The sequence below is a fragment of the Pelodiscus sinensis genome, chromosome 23, assembly GCF_052426305.1.
Source record: "Pelodiscus sinensis isolate ZL-2025 chromosome 23, ASM5242630v1, whole genome shotgun sequence".
NCBI classification, from domain to species: Eukaryota; Metazoa; Chordata; order Testudines; family Trionychidae; genus Pelodiscus; species Pelodiscus sinensis.
The window spans coordinates 12,114,532-12,138,863 of NC_143074.1; the positions used below are offsets into that span (position 1 = coordinate 12,114,532).

A 24,332-nucleotide genomic window follows, 5' to 3' on the forward strand; every position below is an offset into this window, starting at 1 on the left:
ACCAAGTGCTCTTGCTATTTAAGTCCTATGTACAAGTTAGGGACTGTAATTGGATCTAAAATGATTCACTACCTCTGCCTCAGGATGTAAGTCTGTAATTCAAAAAGAACCAATGGTCCTGTAGCATCTCAGAAACTAACAATGTAGATAGTATCATGAGCTTTCGTGGGCACAACCCACTATCTGAAGAAGTGGTCTGTGTCCACAAAAAGCTCATGATACTATCTACATTGTTTGTTAGTTTCTAAGGTGCTAGCAGGACCATTGGTTGTTCTTATATTTTTTCCAGTTACAGACTAACAGGGCTACTCCTGAGTGTGTAATTCAAGTGATTCTTGCCTTACATGGAGAACACAGGTCACCTGTGTGTATGTCATTGTAATCCCAAGTTCCAAGTCAGTTTTGGCCCAAACCCCTCTACCTTCCAAATACAAATCTTTCTGACTCGGGCCCAGGTGGGCCTCAGGACCTGTGGGGTGGCAGGTGGGCAGGACTTGTCTCAAAGCCCTGACATTTTGCTGTGTGGATGCAGGTCACTGTGCCAGCACTCTGAGACCCGGGTGCAGGAGCTGGGAGCTGGGGCTAACAATGCAGGAGACAGAGGCTCAGACACAGGCTGGAGTCCCACGCGGCTGTGAACACCAGCTGCCGGGCTACAGCCAACCCTCCGCTCCGCTTCGCCCCAGGGCTGGGAGGTTGGGGACAGCCGCAATACGGGCACGTGCTGCCGCGCGCCTCTGGCTCTGGTAGGCGGGGCCGGCTCAGCTCCTCCCGGGGGCGGGGCGCGGCCGCTCAGCCAGGCCCGGGGCAGCTATTTCCGCCGGGCCCCGCCCCCTGACGTTCCTCTCGCCGCCTGGGGCCGGGTTTCCAGCCGGAGCGTTTTATTCGGCGCGCGCCGGCGGGGGGGACCGGGAAGTGACCATGTTGAGTCTGCACAAGAGCAGGTGGGGGGGGGGGGCCCGGGTCCACCTTTCCCCCCGTCCCCGGGTAGGGCCGCTGGGCTGGGGGAACGCGCGGGGGGGTCTGGCCCTGAACGTGGCCCCCTCCCTTAGCGAGGGGCATCCCCCCCTTGCCTTGGACGCTCCCTCCGGAGTGAGGGGGTGCCCCAGCTCATCCTCCTAGTGGAGAGGGTGCCCCCATCACTGAGCCCTGGGGCAGGTGTGCTCTGGTGCGGGGGAGGGGCAGGCTGTTCTGGGTAAGAGTCCCCTGCCCCCCGCTATTTCCAAGGGGGCTCTCTGCCTGCCCTCTGCAGGGCCCAGCGGGGTGCAGGGAGGGGTGTGGGCTGTGAGGCGGGATTCTCAGTGCATGGAGTGAGGGGCCACTTTGGGAAAATCAGGATGGCTGTCAATGTTCCCTCTAATCTTTTTCATCCAGGTGTAGATTTTTTCCCCCCCATGAATGTGCAGAATATTTTTTGTGAGTGCTGAGACCTGTGCGAGAGTTCCAGCAGAAAAGCACTCTGCTAATCAGATGGGTGGCATGTGTGTGTTTCCTGAGTGGTGGCACAAGCACACAGCTTACAGGGAACACTGATGTGTGTGTGCCCCAAAGCTTTGTCCGCACATAGAATGTTCTGTGTGATCCTGTTTGTTTTGCCAGGATAGGGTGTGGGAAACTGAGCAGGCTGACCTGTGAAAAGTTGAGGTGCTCCATAACAAATGATGCTCTTTCATAGGGCAAACTATCTAAGCCCAGAGTACAGCGTTATGGCCCATTTGTGATGTGTGGCTCTGAGTTTAATGGAACTATAGGATTTCTTGCCATTGAGTGCAACTTCACTAATGCAGCAATTTAGAAGTCTAGCACTTAGAAGTCTGGGGGGGTTGAGGATTCTTTAAAGATTCCCTAAAGCTGGAGTAGTCCAGCCTTTTAGCATGAATGTTGGGATAGGATGCTTCAGTACCTAGGGAGAGTGTAAAGTGTGCGCTAGTTCATAATGCTGTTTGCTTTTGCAATCTGCCTCATGTATTGTACTTGCAACTGAAAAGCAGCTGTGATAAAAAGTCTTTATCAGAAGAAAAGAAAAACATATTTTTGTAACTACTTACAATGTATGTTATGGGGTGTAAGTGCCCTTGAAATAACTAATCTTGATTATGAGCTAAACATGAGATTATGTGAGAGACCTTGTGAGTCTAAACTTGAGAACAATACAGATTTTTAACAGTTATTCCTATTCTGAGTCTCTAGGTAAGACCTCAGTGTATATCTGTTATGTCTAGCTGTAACAGCCAATGGGGACATTGTGGCCAGAGCTTTGATTCCTGGTTGACAGAGGTATTTGTGCTGTGATCTTTTCAGGAACAAAAGCTGCAATATAAATCTGCTACCTTCATGTAATCACCTGATTCACCCTGAGATTAGCATATAATTTGTGCATATGGTCACTGTTTTTTGTTTGTTTGTTTTTTGTAGGATTGCAGAATTTCAGGATGTCCTTGGGGAACCCAAGATTATTCTGCACAAACTCCGTGAACTGTGCTTCAGTGGTAAGTGACTTTTACAAAACTTTGCACAGGCAGCCACAAAGCTTCTACTGCAAGAATGCCTGATCAAGAGCGATGTTGACAGTGTGGTAGGAGAGTTTGGTAGGGTGTTGCCCCTATTTTTCCCTCATAAAATTCAGCTAGTTGTAGATACTCAGTTTAGGATGGAAAATTGAGTGATGGGGTCAATAGTCTCTAGGCCTTGCAGCTATGTTAAACAGGAAGACAACTGAGACACTTAATGGGTGATGCTTACTGATTCGGGTGATGCTTACTGATTCTGGTTAACTGGTGGTGTCAGGAGCAGCTCCCTACCTGTTGCGGGCAGGGGGCTACTCCACCTCAGCCAGAGCAGTCCCTGTCCATGGCAGGCCTGAGCGCATCACAGGAGGAGGCTGCTCCAGCCTGGCTGCAGTTGACCGGGGCGGGCGGGGGGAGGCCTGCTTCCCTTTAATCAGTTAACCCTGCATTTCTCAAACTGTGGGTCCCAACCCCCTCGGGGGGGGGGGGGGTTGTGAGCAACTTAGAGGGGGATCACGGTATCACAAAGTTTGAGAACCCCTGAGTTAACCAGTTAAACATTACGTTTAACTAGTTAAACAGGTTTTTAGTTCCATAGTCTGAAGGTATTAGAGATGCAAAAGTGTAAGCATTTAAACTGTTTTGATTATGGTTACATGCTGGCTCCCTAGGAGCCAGTTATACTGCAGAGCCCGCAGCAAAGCCTCCCCAGGAGCAGGGACAAGGAACCTCTGTTGGCCCTGCTCCTAGGGAGGCTTTGCTGCAGCTCTGCAGTATCTGGCTCCCTTAAAGTAGGGATATTAAATTTCGAGTAATTGACTGATCAAATAGTCAATGCAATTTGCATAGACTATTCGATTAGTCAGTAGGGTGCCTCTGCCTACGGCTGTTGCTACACTTCAAAGGTGAAAGTGCTGCGGGGAGTACGGGGCCAGCAGGGCAGTCCCCGCTGGCCCTGTGCTCCCCATGGCGTTTCACAGCGGTAGCGCGCGTGGAGCCTGGGGTCAGCTGTGGACTCCTCCACTGACCCCGGGCTCCATGCGGCATTGCTGCTTTGAAATGCCATGGGGAGCCTGGCGTCAGGGTCCTTGCAGTATTTCAAAGCAGCAGCGCCATGTGGAGCCCAGGATCAGGTGGGGACTCTTCTGCTGACCCCAGGCTCCATGTGGTGTTGCCGCTTTGAAATGCCATGGAGAGCCCAGCGTCAGGCTCCATGTGGTGTTTCAAAGCGGCAGCACCGCATGGAGCCTGGGGTCAGTGGGGGAGTCCCCAGCTGATCCTGGGCTCCACGCAGTGCTGCCGCTTTGAAGAACCCCTCTTTTTCCTCCCTCTTCGCTGCCTCTTTCTAATAGAGTCAGCAAGTGGAGAGGGAAGTGACTAGTTGACTAGCCTGTCAACTATCCGATAAGCATTTGCGTATCAGATAGTCGACTAGTTGTTCACATACCTACCCCTGCTCTGGAGCCAGCTATCATTATAAAGAAGTTTATACTGTAGAGCCCCCAGCAGCATGTAACCACTAGGATTTTTAGCAGTTGCATGGTTACATTTTTACAAACTTTTTACATTTCCAGAAGGTATAGACTCTGAAGCACTTGATACCAAAATCATGAGTGCAATGTAATACTTAGATCTTTATCTTACTTTCATTCAGAGCTTCTATCTTTCCAGTTAAGCATAAGATGTTAAACTCCACTAGATGATTAGCTATTGTCAAATAAGCAAATGTCATGTGTGCTGCCACTAAGTTGCCAGTGTCATAAATGTTTAACAAAGCAGAGCATGTTATAAATCAAAGGCTAGCAGATGTGATTGAAAGAATTACCAACTGTTTGAATGGTTTTAGAAGGAATTATAGCTGTACAATGTATGGTTTCTGAAACCTTCAAATGGGGACAAAAAAACTCTTCTTCCTTCACTCTCTATAAAATATCCACTAATTCCTTCACCCAAGACACCATCTACATATTTCATTCCCTCCTTTGTGTGTGGGCCATATAATCTTTTCCCTTATGCTTAGCCTAGTATTCCCTTTAAAGAGCCAGATATGCAAGTCACTGTATACTTGCTATATTATCTTTTTTTGGTATGCCCTAAAGCTTCTCAATGTTTTTGAAAATCTCTTTGAGCACTTGAAACGTGCTGCCCTCCTGTCCGCTTGGTGGCATCAGCATAAATGCTGCATAATGCAGTAAAAAGGCTGGGACTAACTTAATTTAATCTGCCTGATGTATTTCACAGGGATTCCTTTTGATGGTGGGCTGCGCTGCCTCTGCTGGAAGGTGGGTTTTGCTTGGGGCTTTTCTTGTCTTCTGGAAGTCATCCAACTGGATTGTTTGATTCTGCAAAGTTTTGTGCACTTAAAAAAACAAAATAGATTGGCTCATCGCTACTGCAGTGGCTGATGTGATTCAACAGCTCTTGGCTTGCTAAGCAATCAGGGGCATTTATTTATAGCTAATCTGAAATGGCAATAACAAATGCACTTGTGTGGGGGAGATCTATGGACAGGTCATTGGGTGGCTCTGTAGAGCTTTGCTGCATGTAGAGCAACTAGATTTGCTAATTAAATGGAAGAAATTTGCTATGCCTTTTTGCAGGGTGATGTTAAAATGTATCCTCCAGACACTGATGGCATAACTTGATAAAGTACTAGTCATTCTTCAGGAAGATTCCATCTTCCTCAGTGAGCCCATCCTAATTTCAGTCATCCAGTCACTGAACTTCTAATTAATTCCTTCTGCTTCAAGGAGTAATGTGTATATTCCTTCTGTCCAGATCCTCTTGAACTACCTCCCTGAGGAGAAGGCCTTATGGAGCACCTTGCTGAAGAAGCAGAGGTGATGATCTCTTTGTTCTCCAGCCCTTGATAACCTTGTGGAGTAGAACCCCACAGCTTCTTAGATATCATTAGTGCTTGGGAAAAAAACCAAACCAATTTCTAAAGGATCCTGTAAAATTTTGTCACTTGTGTGGAAGGAAAAAGTATGGTGTCTTCTCCCCCCAGTTAATTCTGTATTCTGTCTCAGAGGTTAATGTGATGGCCTTTCATAGTTTAGTTAAACAACTCTTATGAGAAAAGGTCACATACTCCCTGTCTGAGCAGGGGGGACCTCTATGGGTTCAGGACAAATATCTTTTCCTTTCAGTGTATTTTATCTTCCAATTCCCTAACATGACTTCCTCCTCTTCTTCTTAAGGGAGCTATATTCCCAATTCCTGAAGGAAATGATTATCCAGCCTGGGATAGCCAAAGCCAACCTCGGTGTCTCCAGGGAGGATGTGACCTTAGAAGACCACGTAAGTATAGTTTGGTCTTTGTGCAGAAGAGAGTTCTTGTAATACAATTTATATTGACTATATGATTAGTCGATAAGCTCCTCTGCACAGCCACAGTGGGGTAGCTCCAGGAGCCAAGTCAAGACTGGACTAAGCAGTCCTGGCTTGTGCCAGCTCCAGAGCCATCCATGCTTCAGCTCTGCATTTTAAATGTAGTAAGAGCCACTAGGCTCTTACTACATTTAAAATGCAGAGGTGCAGCGATCAGCATGAGCCAGGACTGCTTGGTCCTGGCTTGCACGGAGTCCAGCAGCCCCTGTTCGCAGCAGATAGCCCTGCTTGAGTCCCTGCTCCCCCCATGCTCTCTACATTATTTCTGCTTTTGAAATTTACAAGAACCTCTCAGGGCTCTTGTACATGTCAAAAGCACCAGCACTCACAGTGAGAACCAGCGTGAGCGAGGTCTGAAAACAGTCACCGCTCACGCTGTTTACCGCTGTGCCTCTGCCTCCCCTGTCCCTGCAGAGACAGCGCTGGGGGGATCCGGCTCTGACAGAGGCAGCAGGGAGGAAGTGACTAGCCAAGTAGCAACTCGACTAATCCATTAAGCAAATGCTCAGTGGCTAGTTGACTAGTCACTGACATCTCTAATCATGGGGTGATCCATTGTGATCCTTTCTGCTGGTCTAATAGAATAAAATATTTTGAGAACTTAGAGGTGAAATGCTAAGCTCTTATGAGGGTAACTAGCTCAGTAACCTTGGCTGTGTCCAGACTCAGGGGCTTTTTCGAAAAAAGTAGCCTTTTTTCGAAAAAACTTCACCTGCGTCTAGACTGCAGCCGCGTTCTTTCGAAATTAAATCGAAAGAACGCGGCTTTTCTTTCGACGGCGGTAAACCTCATTGCACGAGGAAGAACGCCTTCTTTCGAAAGTTCCTCTTTCAAAAGAAGGCGTTCTTGAATGTAAATAGGGCTTCTTCGAAAGAGAGCATCCAGACTCACTGGGTGCTTTCTTTCGAAAAAGCAAGCCGCTTTTTCGAAAGTTCCGCGTGCAGTCTAGACGCTCTCTTTCGAAAGAGGCTCTTTCAAAAGTATCTTTCGAAAGAGGCTTGCAGTCTAGACATAGCCCTCCAGACTAAAAAAAAATGCTGTAAAATACTGTCCTAGGGTATATTTATCCTTTCATTTTTCCTTTTCCCACTGTCATCCTCTGAGCTGCTTATCCATGGGAGCAAAGGATCAATATGATAAAGGCTCAATGGAAGGAGATCATACCATGGAGCTGCTAGCAAAATGAAACTCCCTTTAACTTGTGAAATCCTCTCTATGGATAGAAGGCAAAATGGACCAGTCTGAAACCAGAGTATAAGAGAAACAGTATGGCAAGTAGTTAGACTATGGGATTGGGAATCCAAAAGATTTTTATTCCCAGTTTTGCCACTGATTTCCTGTGCGACTCTGGTTACTTTACCTCTCTGTTCCTCAGTTTCCCCATAACCCTCTAGGTATAGTTCTTTGAGAGCTTCTTATGAAGTGTGTTAGTACAGAGAAGGATCTCTCTCTTTTTTTGTTTTAAAGTGGTCAAAAAGTGCACAGTTGTGTAACTGCTTGCCCACCTCTTCTCCTAACCCAGCCTCTCCTGTTAGTGGCCAGTCATCTGTGTCAGTTTGATCTTTGGAAGAATTCATACAGTGCCTGGCATGTTACTGTGACCTTTGAAGTTCTTGGAATGTTTGCTTTTTGGCATGTGGTATTTCTCCCTCCTTTCCCCTCTGCCCGCCAATCTAAGGCCTTTCAGAGGACTGTTACCTTCCATTAGTACAGTTTTGAAAAGTCCGTATCTGAGCTTCTTTTATGTGTATGTTGCGAAACTCTTTTTTCCTATGCTTATAGTTTATTCCACACTTTCCTAGTCTTAGGTGAACTTGCATCAATCTACCCATGCTGGCAATGCTTCATCATGCTTTTCAGAATTCAGATAATCATTACACAGGTACCATTGTGTTAATTCTGCTGTACACATATACAGTGACTGTACCTCTAACAGCGTTTAGTATGGAAAATCTCCCTTGCACTGGTTGGAGCTATAACCTGAACTCCTGTTGACACAGGTTAGTGAATCCTGACTGCAGCAGTGAGTACACCAAGAAAGATGAGAATGGATTTGAGAGTGTCTGCTCATATTGCTGTGCACTGATTAAAAGTAGCCATCCAGAGAAAACATCCTCATCTGTCTAGCAAATCTGGCTTTAAAGGTGGCTCTCACTGGAAAAGCAGTAGCAGAATTTTTCTTATCCATGTGGACAGAGGCAAAAAACCTCTTCTCAGATTTCAGCAGGGACAGGCTTGCTTGTAAATAAAATGTGAACTTACCATGTTTTGTGTGATGTCTCTTTGTGCAGCCGCTCAATCCGAATCCAGACAGCCGATGGAACACGTACTTCAAGGACAACGAAGTGCTGCTGCAAATAGACAAGGATGTCAGGTGTGTGTAGATAGCTGGGCTCTCTAGGGAGGAAGAATAGCAGTGCAGTTTTCCCAAGTACTTTACACATACCTGCCACATCAGGAAGACCAAATTTTTAATGTTATCAGGCCTGTTCTGTTTCATGTGGCACCCCTCTGCTTCTAACAACCCCTTTTAATTTGGTTTCCATCTTTTTACAACCCAGGAGGCTATACCCTGATATGGCATTTTTCCAGCGCCCAACTGACTACCCCTGCTTGCTAATACTGGACCCTCAGAATGAGTTTGAGACACTCCGCAAGCGGGTAGAACAGACAACGCTCAAATCACAGACAGTGGCACGAAATCGGAGTGGAGTCACAAATGTAAGATCTATCATGGCACTTTCCCTGTGCTTCTGGGATGGGGGATGAGCATGTGATAGGTGGAAGAAAGTTTGTGCACTTCCGTGGTACACTTGCGAAAATGGTTACCAGGCTGACTTGTTAAAGATACTCTGCAGTTATTCCTTCTTCCACCTCCATGTATGGTGTAGATTCTTGTATGCCTGTAAGAGGGTGATGCTTCTCCCCCTTTCTCCAGGAGGATGGGCTTACTGGAGAACAGTTTTTTTATAAAGTTCTACAGCATCAAGCCTCTCTCATTTCCTACCTGCAGAGAGGCTAAAATCAGCCTGGTTTGTGGACAAGTTGCTCACAGTCACTAGTGAAGCTAATCCTGTCAACAAACATCACAAACACAAAGATGACTCTCTAAGAGTTCCCCATATCTGCTCACAAGTAAGAGTACACATGTATACGCTTCCAGGCAAGGAAGGGTGTCACTGAGATGTGGAGAACTTGAACAGCTCTCTGGATGGAAAGGAATTCTCCTTTCTCTGTGTTGAGCTCCTGAAATCTCCTGCTCCCCCAATAGATTCTATTTCTCTAATTATTGATTACATTGTTTATTCCATACTGTGCTGTTTGGCATGTTTGACAGCACAAAAGGACTTGAAGGTCTTTGTTCTGCTTTCTTTTGAATCGTTTTTAATTCTGTCTTTTGTTGGGACAGAATCTTTTCTCCTGAATTTACTGAGCTACAAGGGATGTGTTCACAGTTCTTATTGCTGCTGATATGTGTGTACCCCTGGATGTGCTGTAGAGGACCAAGAGGGTTTACAACAGGGGACAAACTGATCTAGTCTCCTAGAGCCTGAGATGTAACAAGCTGATCAGATTTATACTCGAGACAGCACTGGAGTCAGCTACCATTTATCTTCCTTATTCTCTTCACTGCAAACATCACTTATATAAACATAAGAGCTGCTATACTAAGCCAGACCATGGTCCAGCCTGCCCAGTATCCTGTCTGACAGTGGCCCATTCCAGAAATTCTGAGGGAATGTACAGAACAGGGTAATGATGGAGTGATCCACCCCTCATTTCCAGTCCTAGTTTCTAGTAGTGAAAGATTTAGGGTCACTCTGGGCATGAAATTCCATCCCTGTCTCTCTTGGCTAGATCCGTCAGTGTCTATGTGCCTTCATTAACTTATTTGATTCTTTTTTGAGCTCAGTTATACTTTTGGCCAGTACAACATCCAGGGTTAGTTGTGTGGAAAAAATACTGCTTGTTTGTATTTAAACCTGCTGCTTGCTAATTTAATTGGATGACCCCTGGTTTTGTGTCATGGAGAATGGTAAATAACACTTCTCTATTCACTTTTTTTCCACACCATTCATGATTTTATAGATCTTGAGATGGGCAATCAGAACTAGGGATGTTAAGCTATAGTGTAATAGAATAGTTGTGTAATGGCATGAAATCTTATCAGTTATCTGACTATTCAGTAGTCCATGAGGGCAGTGCCAGCAGCCAGTGAGCTCCCAGCCCCACTCCCGAGGAGTCCCCTGCCACCCTACTGGCCCGAGCCCTCTGCCACCCTACTGGCCCACGTTTGCGGTGGACGGAGGCTGCTCTGTGGGAGGCAGAGCAGCCTCTGTCCGCAGGATGCTCAGACCCCCTGCGGACAGAGGCTGCTTTGCAGTAGCCTCCCCACCACCTGCTGCCTTAGTTAGCCCAGGCTTATTGGTGAATCGTGTAATGGACTACACACTGACATCCATAATCAGAACTGGAGACAGTATTCAAGGGTAGGCAAACAATGGCTCTGTAGTGTCATTATGATATTTTGTGTGTCTGTCTTTTTCCTAATAGTTCCTGTTAGCTTTTTTGAATGCTGTTGTGTATTGAGGAGGAAGTTTTCAGAGGACTATCCACAATAACTCCAAGGCCTTTCTTGGATAGACGCAGCTAACTAAGAATCCATTATTGTATACATACAGGTGGACTTATATACATTTGGAAAAAGTAATTACTTTGCACTTACCAGCATTAAATAACATCTGCCACTTTGTTGCCCTGTCACCCAGACTTGTATCTGCCTTGTGCTGCTTTCCTATGTGGGTGCTGTACTTCCTAATGTCATTCTAGAACAGATACAACGGCACTAGTAACTGATGAATGTGACCGATCACTTCTCTTCCTGCCTCTCTAATGTAGCAGGTCCTCCCTCAATGGATACTGAGTTTGTGTTTTGATCCAGGGTAGCTGTCTGCTGCTGGATTAGCTCATTTGTTTTTGCAAAAAGACTTGTCAGGCTGGCTTCCTTTGTATTTTATGACAGTAAGTCTTACAATTGACTGGGTTACCATCTGGGTTTAAGCATTAATTACAGCCTGGAAAGGGCATTTTCTGTTGATTAATGGTTATTTGGGGGTGCCGAGTGCCTAAAGTTAAATGCCTGGCTGCTCCTTGGAAAACTGATTACCTGTACAAAGTGGGTGCCCCGAATAATTTTTCTTGTATTTATCTATTTTTCAGGTGAGTTCCCCTCTTAAAACATCTGTTCCAAATTCACTAAGTGAGTATGAAGTTCTGCCAAATGGCTGCGAAGCTCACTGGGAAGTGGTAGAACGAATCCTGTTCATCTATGCCAAGCTGAATCCAGGGATAGCATATGTTCAGGGGATGAATGAAATAGTGGGCCCTCTTTACTATACCTTTGCTACAGATTCCAACAGTGACTGGAAAGGTAAGCAGTTAGACTTGAGTGACTTAACACCACTCCTGGCAACAGTTGTTTCAGGGAAGAGTTAGAAGGGCAGCTATGGAGGAGGCTCTCAGGCTTTCTCCATACTAGACCTCGATGAAAGCGGGCAGTTCTGAGTGTGTGCTTGGAAAGAAGCACAGAAATCCTCTGAGATGCATTTCTGTGAGATCATGAGAAATCCATCTGTCGAAAACTTATGAATTCTGACTTCATGAACTCTTGCGTCGTCATGCTCCATGTGTAGAGAATCTGCTAGCAGGGACTGTCCGGCCTTTCACAGACCATACCTAGAGAACTGTTAAAGGAACATGCAGGCTTGTTAACTCTTACTAGGTCCATACAGTGAGTTGGTGCTATAGGGACTGGTTGAGCTGCAAGAAACCAGTTTTTCCACTGAGTAGTAATCAAGGCATAGATCAGCTGGGGGAGGGGAGCATGCAGGGGCTGATCAGGAAGGTCATGTGACAAAAGGAACTGGAAAGCTTGGGAGAGGATGGAAGCAATTGGACTGCATGGTCCCTGCTGCTAAGAGCAGTATCAGATGTCAGAGGTTTATACTGGATTATGTGCATGGAGATCCAGCAACAGTGCCTAAACTTGATCAGTCCCCACAAGCCAAGAACACCAGGCTACGTCTACACTGCAGGCTTCGCGCGCAAGAACATCTGTTCTTGCGCAAAAACTTGCAGAGAGTCTACACTGCACGCGCGTTCTTGCACAAGTAAACTTACAGTAAAGTGTTGGAACAGAGGCTTATTCCACGAGGAATAAGCCCTCTTGTGCAAGAGCTCTTGCATGAGAAGGCAGTGTGGACTGGCAACAGGGGTTTCTAGCGCAAGAAACCCCTATGTCTAAAATGGCCATCAGAGCTTTCTTGCGCAAGAGTGTCCACGCTGCCAGAACACTTGAGCAAAACAGTTCTTGTGCAAGAAGCCTACAGTGTAGACGTAGCCCCATGATTTAAGTCCAGTACCACAACCTGGTTAGTGTCTAGCAGGGGAGGCTTACTACGGTTGCAACAGCTTCCTTCTGCACTTCTGTTATATCGCTCCCATGTGTCTTTCAGAACATGCAGAAGCAGATACATTTTTCTGCTTCACCAACCTAATGGCTGAGATCCGAGACAACTTCATTAAGAGCCTTGATGATTCTCAGTGTGGCATCACCTACAAGATGGAGAAGGTTTACTCCACCCTGAAGGAGAAAGATGTAGAGCTGTACTTGAAACTGGTGAGAAGTCAGACACTTACCTTGCCCTTGGTTGGATGAGGAATAAGATGGGTCGTGGATATTTGTCCCATTTCTAGATAGAATTTGCTCTCTGTCTCAATTTGTAATAGTGCCTAGGTAGTACAGTCTTGTCTGCTTAGAAGTGGTTTGATATAACTAAAGAGCTTTTGTCCCCAGAATAGGTTGTCTTGAGAGTGATGCAAGGTGGAATATCTATAGGACAAACTGCTCTTGCCATATTGAGCATCTAGCCCAGGTTATATTGATGTAGAAAATACTTGTTTCCCTTTTTAGAGGCGGAGATATATAACTTATTTACTCTAAAGATACTAACTGTGGCAGAAAGGTGGTTTGCCTTAACTCAGAGTCAATGGCTTAACTCAGAGTGGTTGAACACAAGCTCTCCTGACCCTCTGGCCAAACACCATGTGCTCTTCCAAATTCCTTTAAAACACGGAATTACAGTATTTTTTCAGAGGGAACAAGTACCTGTATGTTGTTTCCATTATCTTCATATGTCCCAATAGCATTCGTTTAATAAATTACACTGAAAATTATGGCAGGCCAGTGATAATCAAGCACTGGTAATAGTAATACCATTCTGTATGTTTGATAGTGTTACCTTCCTGTAGCACCCTTCCTCTAAGGATCTCCATACACTCTGCAAACTCCTCCTTACAGTCCTGTGAGGTGGGTAGAGGTTGTTGCAGGTGTTATGGAATGCAGCATTTGTCTCCCCATACAACAATGCAACACAAGTTTAGGATGGAAAGTGTAGAATGTTGTTTCTAAATGAAACTGAAAGGAGAACTTATGGGAGGCAGACTGTAGTTATAAGAGTAGGAATCTGGTGAGTGTATGGCTTTTTCATGTGTGTGCGCGTATGTGTAAAAAATGAGATCTGAACATGACTTCAAGTGTGTGTACCTGTCTTGTCAGCGCTGTCATTCTTGTCATGTTGGTATACTGGCTTAATGCTGGTTCAGGGGAAGTGTGTCATTTATGAGTCACCAGCACAACTTTCTGTAGTAGACCCACTGTAGATGTTCTTTATACATCTCCCATCTGTAGAGCACTGGAAATATTTGGATATTTGTGGACTATGTTTACAGTTCACAGATGGATGTGGATCCAAATTTTGTATCCAAGCAGGGCTCTACCCTTCTGAATACTGAACTGACCTAGTATTGCTTAATTTGTGATATATGTGGACCACAGTAGAAAACAGCATAGCTGCAGATGACAACCTTTGAGTTCAGTCTGTTGACTGCTTGTGTGAACTGTCTGGAGAACTCTGGTCTGCTTTTTATGATAACCTTCTAATAGCCTTCCAATCACTAGGAGATTTTTAGAGTAATTGAAAGGAGAGAAAGTACTGCTGGGCTAAATGCTTGGGGGAAACCTATGGCTTTTAGTGAGCTCTTATATGGCTTTTCTTAAGGAGAAACTAAATTGATTTAGCTTAAATGCCTGGAATTTATTAAAGTAACTGTTCCATGAATTAGAAATGTGGGCATGATTCTATCTGAACAATAGACACTGAAGATGTCTATTGTATGGAGGCTGTGTTTCAGAGCACAGTAATTTGGGGGAGTGGCTTTATGGCGAGACTTTGAAAGGAAACATGGCATAGTATCTCATAGCATTAGGCTAACGAGACTTTGAAGCAGAGATGATGTGACGGACCGGGCCGTGTCTGGGCACAGCTGAGGGCGTCCGCTCAGGGCGAATTGCTCAACATAGGGGCTCCTTACAGTCCCCAGACTGGTGACCTCTCCAAACAGGCCACAAACCAGTCCCACAGAGCGCTTCAGCTGCCTGCCTGAAGCCTCCCGAGCAAAACCCCTCCGGCTCCCCAGCAATATCCGTGTCCCAGATGGCCCCGGGCCTCATACACAGGTGGAGGGTTTTAGAACCCAATCCCACCTACCCCAAACAAGTTCTGTCTGGTTCCAAGAAACCAGCCACAGATCCCTGGTCAATTTAACCTTTGGACCTTACCTACAAATCACGCTGGGCCAATCCTTTAACATCTAACAACTAAAGGTTTATTATTACAATAAAGAAAAGCATGAGAGTAAGGTTGTTAAAGGATAGTACATTACATGCATCAAATCTCCCAGTTCTCGATTCAGGCTCTAGCAGAGATGTTACAGCTGCTGGTTTAAAAGTCCTTGTTGCGCATCCTAGGATCAGGATAGGTCCACAGTTCTTTCTGGCTCTTTGATCCCTGCATTGCTGCCTCTGGGATGAAGTGCTGAGCTGAAGACTAAGATGGAGTCCCCCACGTGGCCTATTTATCCCTCCTTCCTGGTCTCTTCTTGGCTACAGCAGGTCACCTGGCCCACGGCTTATTCCTGTGTTCCCTGCTGGTAGCTCTTAGGTATGAGTCACCACTCATTCTTGAGGTGTGTCCTTGGCCCATTGAGTGCCACTGTCCCAGAGGGTCTCGCTGATTAGCATGTCCATTGGCCTGGCTCTGCCCACTGCTCAACCACATGCAGAGAAATATTCAGTATCTACACAGATTACAGACTCCTAACTACACACACACACACACACACACACACACACACACACACACACACACACACACACACACACACACACACACACACTATACAATCACATGACTAGCGTACATAGGATTAGCACACAGTAAGCTTCTATTCAACACCCCACATGGCCCCCTATTATACCATTTCTGGGGTCAACACCCCCACCTATGGGTGCAGCAGTGATCTGGCCGCTTCCCTCAAATTCAGTAACATGACAGATGAGTAACCGTAAAATACTGGTAGATTTCTCCATATTGCATTGAAGGATGTTGGCCTATAATCAGATTACTGAGAGACACCAGGGAGGCAGTGAACGCCTGCCTCTCTTATCAAGATCATTACAAGCAATTAATTACTGATTCTCTTATGTCTATCCAAAAGCAAGAGCAAAACATCAAGCCCCAGTTCTTTGCCTTCCGCTGGCTGACGCTGCTGCTGTCCCAAGAGTTCCTGTTGCCAGACGTCATCCGTATCTGGGACTCGCTCTTCGCAGATGACAACCGCTTTGATTTTCTGCTGCTTGTCTGTTGCGCCATGCTGACGTGAGTGCTGGAAGACACTGAGGATACTGACTCGAGCGTGCTCTCCTTAGTCCCACAATTGAAATTTTGTCTCCTAAAGCTGAGTCTTCCCCACGCTGGGTGGAAATATAAATATGGGCTGTGTGCTCTTCCATCTCTCTCTCTCCCTGCTTGAATCCACAGATATAGAGGCCTCTCTAGCATGCAAGAGACATGAGAAGGGGGCTCTAGTAAAAGGGGAGAGCCATTTTTTTCCACAATGGCAAAAGAAACCCTTTAGGAAGGGTAGAAGGCATGTGGTGAGCCCCTCAGATCTTAATGGCTGACTTTTGGGATGTTTTTTGGACAAGGTACTAAAGAGGCAATAAGTACTTGGATTAATGTATCCTCTTTTACAGACTAATCCGGGATCAATTGCTGGAAGGGGACTTCACTTTGAATATGAGGCTGCTACAGGTAAGTGCTAAAATACATCCGGAATGGGGAGGAGGTGAGATTTTTTTTTTCTCTTGTACAATACTTGAATACAATAGACCAGTGGTCTCCAGCCTTTTTAAGCGTGAGATCACTTTTGAATTTAAGTGCAATCCAAGATCTACCTCAAATATAAATACCCCTGCCCCACCTCCTTCCTGCCCTTTATCCAAGGCCCTGCCCCGCTCACTCCATCCTCCCTCTCTTGCCCATTCTCACTCACTTTCATCAGGCTGGGGCAGAGGGTTGAGGTGCAGGCTCTGGTCTTGGATTAAAGGATCTGGAGTGTGTGTGTGTGTGTGGGGGGGGCTCTGAGCTGCTTTTGGGGCAGGCCTTTGGGATGTAGGAGGGTTCTAGGTGCAGGCTCTTGGGACAGCATTTGGATGCAAGGGTGCTCAGGACTAGGACAAAAGCTTGGGGTGAAGGAGGGGGTTCATGATTGGGGTAGAAATTTGGGATGTGGGCCCCAGCTGGGCACTGCTGGTGGCTCCTGGTTGGTGGTAGAGTGGGGCTAAGGCAGGCTGAGGCTCACCCCTGCCCTGGCCCTGAACCACTCCCTAAAGCAGCCAGCAAACTCCATCCCAGATCCTGTTGTGCCCCCCTCTGCTCTGTAGAGAAAGGATACAAGGTAGGAAAAGAGGCACCCTGACATCAGCATCCTTCCTTTCCCTGCTCTGCCCTGCCCTGCCCAGAAAGCAGAAGCCTCCCGGGGGAGGAGCAAATCCAAGGCAAAGGGCAGGAAGTATGCAGCAGTGGAGGGGGGAGGGAGAGAGAGAAGGGGCAGCTGAAGTGCAGGCTCTTGATAGCCTCTTGGCCAAACTAGTCAGGATCACCTGTCAGAGGCTCCAAGATCTACCAATAGATCCAGGTCTACTGGTTGGTGACTACTATAATAGAGGTAGCCTTCTTGGAATATAGTTACCAACCTTCTACTGATCATAATGAAACCATTTGTTTGAAAACTTCGTGGTATGGTATAAGATCAAGCATTAAATTCTTCTGTGTGCTTCCCTTCATTGGAAAATCCAGTGAATCCACTCATGGCTGATAACTCTTAATAAGGTGTTCAGGCTTCTTGCAATCTATCTGCTACTGCTTCTGATTGTTTGCTCCTCTAAAGGCAGCCTTTGCCTCCCTAGCTGATTTGCATGTAGAAAGTGGCTGTATGACTACATTGCTACCTGTTCCTGGCTGTTAATTTGCTCTTTCAACTCCAGTTATAAATGCTGGACATTTTGCTACTAGAAGTAAGCTTAGTCCCTGCCCCAGAATAGAGAATTCCTTCTCTTAACTCCTGAGTCAGTCTGGTAACATGTCTGGGCCTGTCAACTGCTCTGAAAGCAGCATTGCTATTAAAATGTCATCTCTTAATTGGGAGTCCCTCAAAAAAGAATGACAAGCCATGTATTGGCAGGGTCCCAATTAAGAGAACTGTATTTATTCCATACAATAAAATTTTATTTTGGATCCTGGCATCCTCAATAAAGACTTCCATTATGCAGCTATTCATTGTGTAAAGCCAACTTAACCCCATGCTCGGGACTACCAGAATAATCTAATGTTGTAGGATGTACAAGACTGAGTAATAAAACATAGAAGGAAATTATTTTTGTAGTGACTCTAACTATAAACACCAGGGCATTCACTGGGCTAACTAATGATGCTTGCAGAGCCTCTGCCCCTGATAAAAGGAAGAATAGGGACAATGAACATTAAGAAAATAATCCATTTGCTTTTTTAATGCAGGATTATCCCATCTCTGATGTTCACTTGATTCTGAAGAAAGCAAAGGAGCTTCAGGACTCCAAATAGTCCATAGGCCTGTGAGAGAAACTGTGCGGTAATGTATCCTAGGAGACAGCCTCCTACATGCAGTGCATCGTCAGAGCTTCTACAGTCTCTGCTGGATGTTTGGTTTTGTGTCCCAGCAATTGGCCTTGAAGACTTCCTTCTACTCTATTAGGTGAAAGACTGCCTATTCCCCAGCTAGTCATGTTCTGCACTCCAGATTTTCCTAATCTCAAACAACTCCACACTGCCTTGTGCAGTACTTCGTATTTTTTTAATGACTTTAAGTTTGGGGGGATGGAAATTGTTTAGCTACATATCCCTCAGTCTTATGAAATGAACTCTTGTCATCATAGCACTATGGAAATGTGCATACGCACAGAAACTTCTGTGTTAGGGGCTGGGACCAGTGGGATTTTGGTGAGTACAGAAAGAAGAATGTCTCAGTGTAAATGCGTGTGTCTCTGACATCATGCATCGTGCTGGTTTGAGTAACTGCTGAATTTTGTTCCTTTTATGCCCACGCCTTACCATCTCTTTTGGGTGCACACAAAAGGTCCCATTTCCTCCTGGTGAATGGCAGGTGAGGATTCAAAACAAGAGAGTGTTTCATGGGAAAGAGACTTTAAAAAGCTCAAGCAAGAGAATGCTATTACTGCTGGCTGCTTTGTACGGTGAGATTGTTCTCCAGTAGAGTCTTCCCCAGGATTACTTAATCAAAGAGTTGTCTCCTTGATGCTGACCTGTCTTAGAAGCTAGAACTGTGTGGTTTTAATCAGTGTAATTCAAATGAGCTTTATGGTACTTACAGCCTTAGAGCAGGTTCCCTGTTGAGACTGGTTGTTTAGTGCCACTGCTATAAATCATGCTTTACCCTAATGCAAAGGCAGGATCTCTGACTGCAAACAGGCCTGTGCTGCAAACAGTTGTTTTCAAAGACTTATTAATAGGCATAATGATGGTTTTGTTCTTAAGCTGAGTTTTTGTAATATTACCCAGAACATTCCAAATGTAACTGAACTTGAATAAGCTCTAGTCACATTTTTTTCATATCGTCCTGTGGTACTCTCTTCTGGGAAGTGACTCGAACTCACAGATCAGATTAACACCAAGCCTATCTTTGGATGTGATCTACTGTAGTTAGAAACAATTCAGTAGGCGTCTACTTCCCCATTGGCAGTTCCTGAAGGAAGGAGAGATCTGCTGTTTGTAATAGGGCAGTAATACCTGAGGGTTATTAATTAATGTACTCCATTTAGATACAATGGATCAGGCCCAGTCTGCACAGATTGAGATTAATACTAGGGAAACATGTAGCCTGCAAGTTAGCTTTGGCATGATCAGAAGTCCTCAGCCACGGTTTGGGTCAGGGTGATGACTGTGGACGAAACTGGAACAGCTGAGTATTCCAGCTGCTACAAGAGATCTCAAGCAAATGCTGCCCTTAGGTGCTTTATTCCTCCTCTGCATAGCTGTCTAATGTGGTGACTGTTCTGTATTTATAAAATCTGAGCATTTTGCGTTATGATGTCTCTCTTAATTTTGTGCTTTCTCAAAGGTCTGCTCACGCTGCTGGTGAGAACTGGTAGTATAGTAGCCATAGTTGTACCATAACTGGGAGGTTATCAGCCTTCAGATATCAAGTTTACGCTATGTTCCAACTCCTAAAGACTGATCAAAGTTCTGTGTAGCTTAGTGAATTTTTAGAGGGACAGTTTATCTTTGTTGGTTTCGGGGCTGTCAGCCGCTCTGATAGTGCCTGATATTTTACACTCGTACTCCAATGCTGCTTCATTTCTATGAACCAGAATAAATGCTCCAATAATGAGGATGCAGCAGAGTCTTTCTGCTTGGATGTGGAGAGAGAGTTTTAAACAACTTTTAGCTCAGTGACCAAGCGGGTTGATGGCTTCCCATTTTACAGAAATCCTTCTTATGGGATAGATTCTTTACCATAAGAAATGGACATTTGGGAGAATACCATAGCTCTCCGTTTATAGGCAACTATAGCTGCTCCCCATGCCTTTTAATCTCTGTGTCTGTGTTGGGCAGCATCTGTTTCAAGAGAACATGTGATGCATCTCCTGTGCTAGAGAGGCCAATACTAAGTCGCCTTTTGTCATTGTAATGACTGTGGTTGCACATAGGCAGCAAAACTCCCACTAGAATCATTGAGGTTTGCCTTAAGGACTGTAGGATTGACTGAAAAACTTGTCAAAAATGTTCTGGCTTAGAACTGCCCAAGATTTCCTCCATTTAAAGTATTTCCCACCCCCTATTTATTTATCTGACTCTTATAAACAGTCTTTTGAAATGTTTCATGATTCCTGGGCTGTGTGGATCACACTTTCCTTAAAAGGAATCCTTCCCATCCTCCATCAATATACACACTTATTGGTATGTTAACATAGTGACACAGTCATGGTGTGTAACATGCTTCTTTTAATAGTGGGTGAATAATGGTGGTAGTCAGAAGACCAAAATCTTTAATACATTCTAAAATGCTGTGTAGGTTTCTTTACAATACATTAATTTGTAATATTATCATATAGATAGGTATAAAATATATATTTATGGGTGGATTTTTTTTTTAATGCACAAAGTCTTGTGTTAAATAAAAACCCTTTCACAATGGTAGACCATGAGAATATATCAAGTTTCCTATTTGGATTTAAATATTCCCTTGTTGTGTCTGCAACTCAAATATTGCAGCACTTTGTTGGTGCTTGAAAACTTGAAAGTGACTTCAGTTATCCTCTCTTCTTATTCATTGTGAACGAAATGTAGAAAGCAGGTGTATGACTGAAGAGCTGATGTACTAAAAATTTTAGATCTTCCAACCTGTAGTTGTCACCTGACCAGGTCCTTTTTAAAGAAGGTAACTCCAAAAAATCATACAACTGAGGAAATGTGCTGTGTAGACTGGTTTAGGGCCGAAACCAACTTTTTCTGAAATCATTGGAGTCTTTCTGTTGATTCTTTTGGGAGTTGGATTAGACGTTTAAGGAATAACAGCCCAGATGTGAGTGAAGAGGCCTGGAACCGATACAGTAGTGTAGCCGTCTCCATTGCTGTATAAAAGATGCTTAATTTTGGGTCTTGCTTCTGTCTTCATCCTCCTAGCTAGCTGGGATGCACTATATAGGATGGTGTTGTAGAGCTCCCACATAAATTGTGCTTATCGTAAGGAATAAAACATATTCTAGTGGGAAATCTCCAGATTGTGGTGGTGAAAGTAATTGAGGATGAGAACGGAGATCCTTACAAATGACACTCCGGTGGAAAACAAATGGCAGACACACACCTTAGATGTCTTCAAGGATGTGGCTTAGTCCAGAATCCTTAGTTTTTGCTGCAGGCTTTGATTAAACTCCATTTTTAGGGTCTCCTCCTGTTTGAACAACATATGGCCTGAACGTTTTATTTATGATGGTTTAGCGAGTTGAAGCTGAACATCTGTAAACAAAGGAGAGGTTCTCTAGATGACAGTGAAATAAAAGGTATAACAGCGTAGAAAACTTGAAGGGAGTTCCCTTCATGGTTCCCAAAGTCAAGACTAGAGAACTTGTTGCACTGATACAATTTGTGAGGCTCTGTTTCCTACTTGAAAAGACCTCTTTTCATTAGTAACTTGGGTCCCTTACTATTTTTTAACACTTAACTTTGAGCAATGGAGGGTTTGCTGTGTTGATATTTGAAGGGACAGAAGCTGTTGAAAAGGCTTGTGCCTTTTTTCTGATACTTTAAGATTATATATACAGCTGACTCTTATTGTAGCGTGGGGCTTGTGTTTCACTTTAATGGGGCAGACAAACACTGTTTGTTTGGAGAAAACTTAACAACTGGGAACTTACTGTCAGCCCTTCTGACTAGTTACCCTGACTCCCATTCCTCAAATAATTTTAAAGCTGAACAGCATTAACTAGCCCATTGTCTGTTGTCTTTGTACATATAGTGGCTGCCACAAACCTGCAGGATTGGAGAAATCTTACGTGGGATTTGTGACTCCAAAGCTTTCTCTGTGACTGGAGCAGCTTTGAGAATTTCAGTGCATAGCTGCTCTTTCTTTCAGTGCTTGTGGGGGAGGGGATCCAAATACACAGGAGAAGATTTAAATATCTTAAGCCTTGAATTCATTAGCTGCTCACTGTGTAATACAAATAATGTCTCCAGAGCAGGGGCATTACAACTTCATTGGAAGCTTTTCCTCTTGCATGGGGGAGTGGGTCTGGAAACTAAGCTGAATTGAGGGATGAATTGAACATAAGGGAAAAGGCCAGCATCTTGTGCATGTGCCACTCCCCTTTCCCCATGAAATCTTGTAGCCTTTGCTGAGAGAGGGAATTGGGATAGCAGAATGTAATCCTGAGGTTGTTCACTTAAGTCAGGGAAAGGTAGAACTGATTTTTTTTTCAGGGCAAGTGCTGTCTAGGTTAGCTTTGGACTGGAGTTCTGTTGTCCATTCTTGAATTACTTACAGCTGGATGGAGTGAAACTTAGGAGCTGCTGTAGGAAGCACAATGAAGTATGCATATAAGGGCTCTTGTTACTTTTAAATGAGCATTAGTGGTTTTTTGTATGTTTTAGCCATTCAGAATTTTTTTCTAAAATGCCCTTTTGCAAAAGGGCAAATCTGATTTATACAAGTTCTACAACCCCTTTTCAGTATGGAGAACACTTCTGTATGTCATGCTTTTACCACATATTTAAAGTGTTGTTAAACACTATTGATTTTGATGAAGCTCCCTTCTGCTAAACAGAGGACTTTGTATTGATATCTGCTATCCAATAACAATGAGACTCCCCCATTGTGCTCACAGTTAAAGCTGCTGTATATGGTTTATTACAGTGTTTCTGAATGCCTTCTGCCATAATAACTGAAGGAAGCAGTATGTCAGTTGAACATCAGTAGAACTAATCTCACTCTGTTGTATCCTGGGAGTCTGTTGGTAGCATAGGGTTCTACATTTATAAGCTAAATCTATCCACTACCACTGCCTTATTCTTTTTCTAAGCAAGATTATTTGGCTTGTTATTTTGAGCCTTCCTCTATTTTTATAGTACTCTGGTTTCTGGTGGGATAGGGAGTATGGGTGGTGTGTTAAAGGAGGTGGTCCAAACTTGAATTCACAAGGCCCAAGGTGTATTCTCTCATTATCTACAGGGACTATGTTTAGTAGGGACCTGGCTGTGTCTGTGCCGGTGTGGCTTCCTATAAGTAAAATTGAACAAGCATTTGTAGACAAAGCTGTTGCTTGACAATATTTCTGAGGCTGCACAATGTTCCTGATAGGAAGGCCTGCTTGGACCATATTAACTGTTGAGAGTCACTGACTTTGCACTACAGATTTAAGCAACACTGTACAAGCCCACCCTCCCCGCACCAGGACAGTTGCTACAAATCCAGTGGAAGGAACATGCTGTTTCCTCTAACCTGAAGAAAAGAAGTAAAGATCTCTGATCCACAATGACATGCAGAGGGGCTGGGAGATGTCTCCTTTCCCTCACAAAGCTTGTCTTACTGTCAATTGGTTTATTACCTTTGCTTTTTATTTCTATAATTTCTTCCATGAGCTATAATCTGTAATGTCTGCAATTTTTTAATGAATGCTGTTCTGTTGATTTGTTATAATAAATATTTTTGTTTGCAATTATGGATATTATCCTTTTTCTTCCCCCCCTGTCTCCTTTGGCAGTACGAAGATTTGTTCTCTAAGGTTGGGGGATGTGCGTACACCAAACTATTTGTGGTGAGAAAGTGGGCTAAAGAAACCAAGGTAGTCTGTTTAATGCTTTAAGATATCAGGAGAGAAGAAGGACTCTTAACTAGAACTGGATGAGATGTCAAAGTAGTGCATCTTAGGTTCCTTGTAAGAAGCCAAGTTTTCTATACTTGCAGAGAAAATTGAGAAATATGCCCTAGTGTGTACTCCAAACAGGCATAGTGGAGAATCAAAAGAATCTATGTATTTATTTTAAATCTCCATTTTAGCAGCTGTGGTTGTTAGTTTGAGTTATATAGGTACCTTGCCAATACTTCCAGGTACCGAATTGGTCCTCTGAGCCACTGTACTAAATACTGATTTCTCCTCCTCCCCCTCCCCCATTACAAATGGGTAAAGGGAGGCACAGTTGTTAAATGAGCTGTTAAGCTTCTCAGGGCTAGGACTCCCGATTTTTACTGAGCCATGCGCCTCTTTCTCCCCCCCCCCCCCCCCGCCTGTTGTGCCCCCACACTGCATACCCTGCCCCACAGCTGTGGTAGCTCCCAAGTGGGGAATTGCTGCAACCAGGGATGTTCAACCTGTAATCCTTCCCCAGAGGACTCAAGCTGTCATTCTCCCCAGTCATCCCTGCCCCTCCTGGGCTCCTGTGACTTTGTTGAATGCCCATGACCTGTGGGTGAAGCTTGCGC

At 44.7% G+C, this 24,332-nt stretch overlaps 1 protein-coding gene across 3 annotated transcripts; it reads left to right on the forward strand.

Moving 5' to 3' along the window:
• The first annotated feature begins 797 nt into the window (after positions 1–797).
• Positions 798–23,568, forward strand: TBC1D13 (TBC1 domain family member 13). Of its 3 annotated transcripts, XM_075905149.2 has the most exons (12): positions 798–944; positions 2,416–2,489; positions 4,749–4,789; positions 5,286–5,347; positions 5,708–5,807; positions 8,189–8,271; positions 8,459–8,618; positions 11,118–11,328; positions 12,413–12,576; positions 15,516–15,676; positions 16,054–16,111; positions 17,876–23,568. In XM_075905149.2, exons 1-12 carry the CDS (start codon positions 922–924, stop codon positions 17,939–17,941), a joined length of 1,203 nt encoding a protein of 400 aa, XP_075761264.1. In that variant the 5' UTR covers positions 798–921; the 3' UTR covers positions 17,942–23,568. The 3 variants fall into 3 exon arrangements, with proteins under 3 accessions (XP_075761264.1, XP_075761266.1, XP_075761267.1); XM_075905151.2 differs by lacking the exon at positions 4,749–4,789 and having other exon boundaries at positions 810–944; XM_075905152.2 differs by lacking the exons at positions 798–944; positions 4,749–4,789 and adding an exon at positions 1,013–1,195.
• The last annotated feature ends 764 nt before the right edge of the window (positions 23,569–24,332 follow it).